We start from the raw sequence: 7,500 nt of genomic DNA, 5'->3' as shown, positions 1-7,500 counted from the left end.
TTGAATTTTTGCCTTCAACGCGTCGACCGTTTGTACGATCTCTTTACTCTGTTCCTTGCGCTTAGACAGAGTTCGTAAGGCTTCCTCGTATTTTTTAATACCGGTCCACCTGAAAGTGCGTAAAAACAAGCAGCGAGCGAGCGTTTAAATCGTTTGTGCATCGAGCAATCTTCGTTGGTGAGACAAACTCATACAACTTACACCAATGCAGCGGGTTCCAGATTACCATTGGATTCGAGATAACTGGCCCAAGCGGTCCCAATTTTCTCATGCCACGGATCATCAGGTAGTGTCTGCAACCGACAAATGGCCCATGCCTCTCGGAAATGCTTCTTTTCGCAAAGTACTTCAAGCAATTCATCGATCTGGTTGAGAGAAAGAAAAAAAATATTGAAACAACAGAAACACTCGGCTACAACAACTCGCCGTACCTCGAAACTCGCTAAGAAATATGGTATAGATGCCATAGATTTGTTGGTCTCTATCAACTGATAAGCGTACGCTTTACAGCACTGACGCCAGAACCTAGAATGTTGGCATAAAGCTGTAATAAGGAATTTGGACCCGTACGGGATGTAAAAGAATACTTACACATGCGAAACATATGGCGTTAAGGCAAGCAGCTCGGCAGTCAATTTCTTCTTGCTTATACATTCTAGAATTTTGTCTTTCAACTTATACAGTAGTTGTGGTAGCAGCACAAAATTTTCCAATGGTTTCTGTACTTGCTGTGCGTGATTGGCTAAAAAAGAGAGAACATTGTTGCGCATCATCCACTTCATAACGAATAATATTCATTTAATATACTTACTTTCTTCCTGAATAAGCTGTTGCAATTTGGCTTCGGTTGAAAAAAGTTTTTCATTATAAAATTGAGCGTCTTCTTCGGACGGAGCTTCATTTTTGGTGCCGGATTCATCCTGGTTGTGATTCGTGCTGGATTCATTGCTGTCCGCATCTTGATCGCTTTCTTCACTCTCCGCTTCCTTTTCCGATGAATCGTCTGGTTCGGTCTCTACACTGTGCAGTAATTTCACGATGCACTCTAGCACAGTGTCCGTTCGGCCCGCTTCACGGTGGGTGAGTGTGAATGGCGTATTTTCAGGGTTTGTAGCTTTCCGACCATTTATCACGACTTGTGCTACTTTGTCCACTAGCTCGTCAATAGCATCAGTTGAAACAGTGTTTTTCGCTTTGGAATTGTGACGCTTTTTAACATTCGGTTTGTCATCTGATTCAGGCACAGTATCAACCTTTGATGAGTCGGTCCCTTCCCCTACCTGGTTTGCGCTAGCATACTGAATATTGGGTTTCGAACCTGAGCAAAAAAAACCGCACAGGAGTGAGTTGTATTAATTAGCATATGATTATGAAATAATTTAGATACCAACCTGACTTACAGTTAGGCTGTGCTTTTGTATAATCGAAGCAAGACAATGAATGACCAACTCCAACGTATAGAATAATATTTTCATCTAGCGATGAAAAAACTGCGCTATTCACAATATTTCCAGTGGTGACAATCTTTAGGCACGTTGTAGATTCTGCATCCCAGATGCGAATAGTTCCATCGTAACATGTACTAACCAGATGCATCTTTTCCCCGTGACTCCACCTGATTCCGGTGATCGGTCCATCATGGCCCTCCAACGGTGTAATGTGGTTTTCATCGGTTCCTACAAAAAAAACACATACCAATGGTAATGTAGTAATGCATTCAGTGTCCTACAACACAACAACACACAACACACACCTTCATATCCTTCCTTAAAGTTGATCAACACTATATGACCTTTGCCATCGCCAACAGCCAAGCGCTTGTTTTTGTACTCTAACGAAGTGATATACCGTTGTGCTACGCTCCGGTGATATAACTGTTTAAAATTTTGGTCCAGATCAGCCACATAAACGTGTCCTTCTTGTGTGCCCACGAAACACAGGTTGCCAGCTGCAGACACGTGCGACACTTTCCTAAATTGTGTGCACATATTTGGCACTACGATGGAGATAAATTTAATTTAATGATTTTTTTTAAGCTAAGGAACTTTATATCTGCGAACCATACTTACCATGCTTACTCTGGCCCGTAACATAGTAATATGCCAGATCGGATTTCCCACATGCAAGCAAGATCATTCGTCGCTGACCCTTCTCGTCCGTTAAGTAGCACCAGGAAATCGCATAAATGTCTTTGTTTGTAAACGATTTCAACAGTACCGGCACATTGTTCGCGTTCTTGGTATCAAACAACCCAATACGTCCTTCATTTGTTGCAAATGCAAGCTTTTCCTCTTGCTCCGGATGCCAGGCCAACGTCATCACTACACCGCCGATTTTATTCGTAAAGTGTCTTAATTGAACGTTGTCTGGTTTCATGGTTAAGAGATTGATGACCTCTATTCTCGGAACAGATGTGGCAACGGCAACACTGAAAATGGAAAAGAAAATTCCTTTATGACCCTACTTTATCCTATCTTCTAGCATGTTCTGTGCTGTACTTACACCATTGGCTCAAGAGGATGCTCCACTAAGAATCGATTTGTTGGAATCATGCACGAGTACTCTCGAACAACTGTCGGTTTGCCATCTTCTGCTACGTGAACACAGGACAACTTCCTGTTGATTGATGAGCACCAAATATATCTGGCTGCATTCCCTCGGATGACGTGAAAAATCTTCTCAACCGGATACGGAGCTAGGCTCACTGATGAAATCATTCCCAATTTGTTCTGCTTGCGGACAAATTGTACTTTGTTCTCAAACACTTGACCAGCAGCATTGTTGGCAACAATGTGGCACTCATCCAGCCAAACTGCATTGATGAATGTCGTGTTGCAAAGACGCTTCGAACCATCGCACTGCATGGTCACTTTATCAATGGGCAACCCAGTTTCAAAATCCCAGAACCAAATGACATTCTCACGGCTACCGGTGACAAGGATCAGCTTACGCTCGACGGCATCCTCTTCTACTTCTGCTGCATCTTCTGCTCCCAACTCTTCTTCGTCACTATCGACAACAACATAATCTCTTAACTTTTCGCAATCATCCAGATCATTTTCATCGTCTGTATTTAACTCTTCGCCAGAAACTCGTTCATCGTCGTCATCTTCGTCATCTTCCCGACGAGCGGCCGCTTCCATAATGTCCTCCTTGAGATTCTGGCAGGCCTCCAGAAAGTTAAATCCTTCAACCGTCTTTGTCTTCTCGTGAAACTTCTCCCGGGCCGAGTCATTCGATTCTCGATCAATTATTGTGCCGAATTCTTCTTGATTGTCGTTGAAATCGTAAATATCGAGAAAATCGGATGAATCCGCTTCGGGGATCGGCTTCTTGCGTGCCTGCTTTCTTGGGCGTTCCTTTTCAGCCGTTGTGGGTTTACTCTCCTTTGCAGCTTTGTCCGTTGGCTTTCTGTCCTGGCCTTCCACACTAACCATCATCAGATCAATTGATACAATCTCGCGATCGTGCGCTCGAAGGGAATGCACTTTCGACATAGTTTTGATGGAGAATATTTGTACCAACCCATCGCGCATGCCAGCCACAAACATATCGAATTTTCCCGGCACGCGGGACAGCGCAACGACGACGTCCTTCCGGCGGAAGAAGTTTAAATGCACCTGGAAGCGATTTAGCAGCAAACAGTATATCACAAGCGATCCGCGATCACACGACAGCAGCTGATTGTTCGTGGAGAAGCAGAGAGCGGATGTGATATCTTTCTGCTGCGGTTTGGTGAGCTCTTTCGGTGGTCCAGGATGGGCTCGATGACCCTGGATAGGGGTCGCCGAATCAAGATCCCATACCACAACTCGGTTCTTTGCGTCCATGATGGCATAGGTGCGTTTCTCGGACCAATCCGGAGCACAAGCGAAACATTTTATCCTGCTCGGAGCGAAATGGAAGGATCAAAAGATATTACGGCGTCCATCCTCACGATCGCGCGGTTTTCCGGTACTTACGCGGTCTCGTTACCAATGATTTTCACTTTCGGCAGCTCATCGGTCGAATCAATCGGGGGTACATAGCACATTTCAAACCTTCCACAGTACAGTACTCCGTTGTCCGGCGTGGAAACGATGCTGTTTTGGTGAAACCATCCCTGTACGATGGGAACCGTAAATCCGTCCATGGTTTTCCAGTAAGTGCCGGGTGCAGGAAATGCAAAATACGGCGAACAGAAATACAGGTCGAGGCGAGTAACAATTCCACAGAAGAAATCTCAAATCAATAGTTTGTTCTTATCGCGCGCGCAAAAGTAAAAAGGTGTTTAGAATAGCAGCGATGTGCCCTTTGTGTAGCGATATTTCGGAATTCGCAACGGGTTTCTAACCTCAAACCGGGAACCAAAACAATGAAGAAGACAACAACAACCACGCGAAAAATAAGGAGAGCCCATCGGTTTATTCAATCGGTTATTCTACTGTCTCAATCGGTTATTCCGCTGGCTGCCCATCATGAAGCGTTAAATAAAGCGTAAATATCATTTTGTGCTTAGTATCGATGGTGTGTGTTAATTGTAAGTGTGCTAAATCTTTTTCGACGGCAAAAGGATCCCAATTTTATCGCCAAAGTCGATAAAATTTCAGTGCAATCCGGTTTGCAAATTTCAACTCTGGCACGTAACCGATTCCGCGCTAGGACGCTCCATGTGGCCCGGCCTGTACACTGTCGATTTTTTTTCTCGTCAACAAGAGCTCGGTGGTGCAAGTTCGTTTCCAGAAGGTGTTTTCCAGGGTTTCGATTTTCCATCGATCGGCGGTGCTGCATAAATTCGTCCCTTCTTGCCAGCAGACCCACGGGAGTGCCACTCAGCAGAGAGCAGAAAACACCGAATCATCCAAACAGTACGTTTCCAGATCGTAAGAACCAACCCCTTTCCTCGATTACAGAGTGCGTGCGACGAGAAATCCGTGGCGTGATGCAAATTTTTTTTCGCCAAGCACACGTGTGTGCGTATCTGTGGTGTGTTCTTGTGCGTTTGTGCATTGTGAACCAAGTTGGCTGCTTATTTTGACCCTTTTTTAATCGAAAATCAGCAGCAGCCCGAGGTTGGAGAAATTAAGAAAACTTTCTTGGATTGTCCTGGGCTGAACTTTCGCCGCTTATGGCACACATAAACACGCATTCGTGGAAACGCGAAGGCAACGGAGCGGGGTGTCGACCGCGGAAAAGGGTGGCGTTGTGGAGCACCAGCGGTGGTCATTGATCGGGTCTCTGGTTTTGTTGCATAAATTATTGGTTTCTGGCGGCCCGATCCCGCTACCGAACCGGACATACGGCCGATCGCAGGCGTGTGCGTGCGTACGATTCGTGGCAAGACAACAGCCGAGAAGCGCTCGTGCTTGCAAAAGGGAACGAAACGCACAGAAAAGTACATTTGAGTGACGGAAACTTGAAAATCAACCCCTCCACGGTGAACCACCGTCGGGTGTTAGGCCCAGGAACTTAGGTCTTATCAGTAAAGTTATCTACCGAACCGCGATGAGTCAAAAAGTCGCTTGTTATGCTAAGCAAAAGTGCACAAAAGAATACCTTACGCAATGGAACGGAGAATTTTACTCAAAGACTACCAAGCAATCGAACGGCGGCCACGGAAGATGTAGCATGAAATGCCGGCCAGAAGCTTGTGTTTATGTTGCCTTCTTGTTTACGCCCGACACTGCGCAACCGGCAAAATGTGTGGGAGCGAGAGGGGTGGTACGCCGTTCGATCGTACGAGATGAGATTATCGTACGAGGTGGCCTGATGTATGATGCGATATGCGAACAGAGCGAGATGCGCTTTGCGTCCCCCTCCACTTCTCTCAAAACCGCCAATTAGCATTTTGAACTTGACTGCTGTGGAATTGAAAAGAAATGGGACATTGTTATACGTCATACGTTTGGCACTTTGACCTTGAGCGGGAGAAATTCAGTGCCAAGGTTGTATCGATCGTGATGCACTGCCAAAACGGAGTTGAGCATCTTGCCAACCATTTTGGGAGCGTGTTGCGGCGTCGCAATTTAATTTTTTGAAGCCTCATAACATCCCCGACACTAATCAATCTCATCGAACCCTTAAAGGTCTTCTTAACTCTCCTAGCAACATCCTTAATGATACTTGGATGGAGCATCCCTGTGTGGTTCTTATGTAATCGTACACAGAGTAATGACGTCACGGGGCGATGGTACAGGACGTCGCTTGCTCTTCCTGTTAGGTTTCTTTGTGATTTTCGCATGATTTCATTTTGAAAAGTGTATCAATGATTCCTTAACTGAAATTACAATGTTTTAGTCTTCTTATAAAAAGAAATATTGTATCTTCAGGTGTGGTAAAACCGCTTTTTTACACTCAGCAGCTCAAGAGTGTATATAACTCTCTTCCAGAGTCTGCCTCAGTGACGAACCCCCCTTATCTTTTGAAGATGCATTTTTCATGACCACGTTCCTACCTCCAGTTGAAGGCAGAAGCTCTTGAAACGTTGCATTGCGTCATTGTGACGTATGCTTTTCAAACAGCTCACAGTTTCTACCGGCGTCCTACCTTATCGAAAAGTGCCGTTTGATCAATCTAGAGGTCACGGGAAGGAGTAAACGTTAGCAAAGTGATAGTGCGACGTGCGCTCCTTACTGTACTGTAACGTTATTTCCGTAGCAACATAATTTAACTTTTTTCCACGCGGAAATGTGCAAATTTCAGCGACAATCTCAGCCATTAGAGATTTTTTACTGCGGTCATGCAAGAAGACCATAAATAATATCTAGTTTGCATCAAAAACAAGGTTTGCATGTTACTTTCACTCTATTGCAGCACCAGACCAGATCAACTGGTTTTAATCTACCAGGAAAAATCGAGAAAGAAAGCACTACGCTTGCTTTGCCAGTGGATTTGTTGCTGACCTTGCACTACTAGAAAAGAATGGAGCGGAAATGCTGATATTCGAAGAGCAAGCCATGTAAAACCATTTTATCTCTTGCTCTTTATTTGACTCAAATGCGTTGTTATTGATGATATATATGGTCACTTTGGACGATGTCAAGTGTATACTTCACCTGTCACTAGGTCAAATGCAGGATGCACGTTCAAGGAGCATCCGTCCTTGGCAGTGTCCCGATAGAGCATTTCTTTGCTCCATGTTATGCCGTGTCCAGCGCACGCTCGTATCAGTGTGCATGATTAAAGCATGACGGATGTGGCACATGACTGACTGGATGACCGCCAACACACTCGATCGGCAGCTGATGCTGCCCCCGGTGAAAAGGGCGGTGTTTCGAAGCGAAAGGTATCTCCCAGCCCCCTGCAACCAAGCGAACCCAATCTTGCATCAGCTGAGGAGCGATAAGGAAGTTCGCCGAGAAAACGTGGCGCGCGGTCGTCTGATTACCGGTCAGCGGTGTGCACGGTGTTTGCTGTACAGCGGCGGCCACCAAGACGTAACGCAGGAAGACACAGCGATTCAAACGCCATTGTGTGTGCGCAACGGAGACAGGAAACCTTTTGGAGCGAAAGCAAAAAGTA

General features: G+C 45.4%; 2 protein-coding genes across 5 annotated transcripts in view; one reads left to right on the top strand and one right to left on the bottom strand.

Annotated features, from left to right (window-relative positions):
- Positions 1-4,299, bottom strand: part of LOC126580819 (protein rigor mortis) — a 4,337-nt gene extending 38 nt beyond the window's left edge. The window contains exons 1-10 of the mRNA XM_050244085.1: positions 3,963-4,299; positions 2,503-3,885; positions 2,070-2,428; positions 1,754-1,996; positions 1,392-1,676; positions 812-1,318; positions 592-742; positions 432-525; positions 202-365; positions 1-109 (exon numbers count right to left, since the gene is read on the bottom strand). The exon at positions 1-109 is cut by the window's left edge and continues 38 nt beyond it. Coding sequence (XP_050100042.1) covers positions 1-109; positions 202-365; positions 432-525; positions 592-742; positions 812-1,318; positions 1,392-1,676; positions 1,754-1,996; positions 2,070-2,428; positions 2,503-3,885; positions 3,963-4,132 — 3,465 coding nt within the window. The 5' untranslated portion in view covers positions 4,133-4,299. The remainder of the gene's footprint in view (positions 110-201; positions 366-431; positions 526-591; positions 743-811; positions 1,319-1,391; positions 1,677-1,753; positions 1,997-2,069; positions 2,429-2,502; positions 3,886-3,962) is intronic.
- Positions 4,300-4,697: 398 nt separating this feature from the next.
- LOC126572650 (ATP-citrate synthase) overlaps positions 4,698-7,500 on the top strand; it is an 11,144-nt gene continuing 8,341 nt past the window's right edge. For 2 of the 4 annotated variants that reach the window (XM_050232134.1, XM_050232136.1), the window contains exon 1: positions 7,333-7,500. This exon is cut by the window's right edge. The gene's annotated coding sequence lies outside the window, so the exon portion shown is untranslated. Of the gene's footprint in view, positions 4,848-7,332 lie in introns of those variants that run through there. The other 2 variants (XM_050232135.1, XM_050232137.1) reach the window with 2 other exon arrangements.

This window comes from Anopheles aquasalis, chromosome 2 (genome assembly GCF_943734665.1).
Source record: "Anopheles aquasalis chromosome 2, idAnoAquaMG_Q_19, whole genome shotgun sequence".
Classification (NCBI taxonomy): domain Eukaryota; kingdom Metazoa; phylum Arthropoda; class Insecta; order Diptera; family Culicidae; genus Anopheles; species Anopheles aquasalis.
The sequence above is the reverse complement of the archived record's forward strand: the minus strand, read 5'-3'. Positions and strand labels throughout refer to the sequence as shown.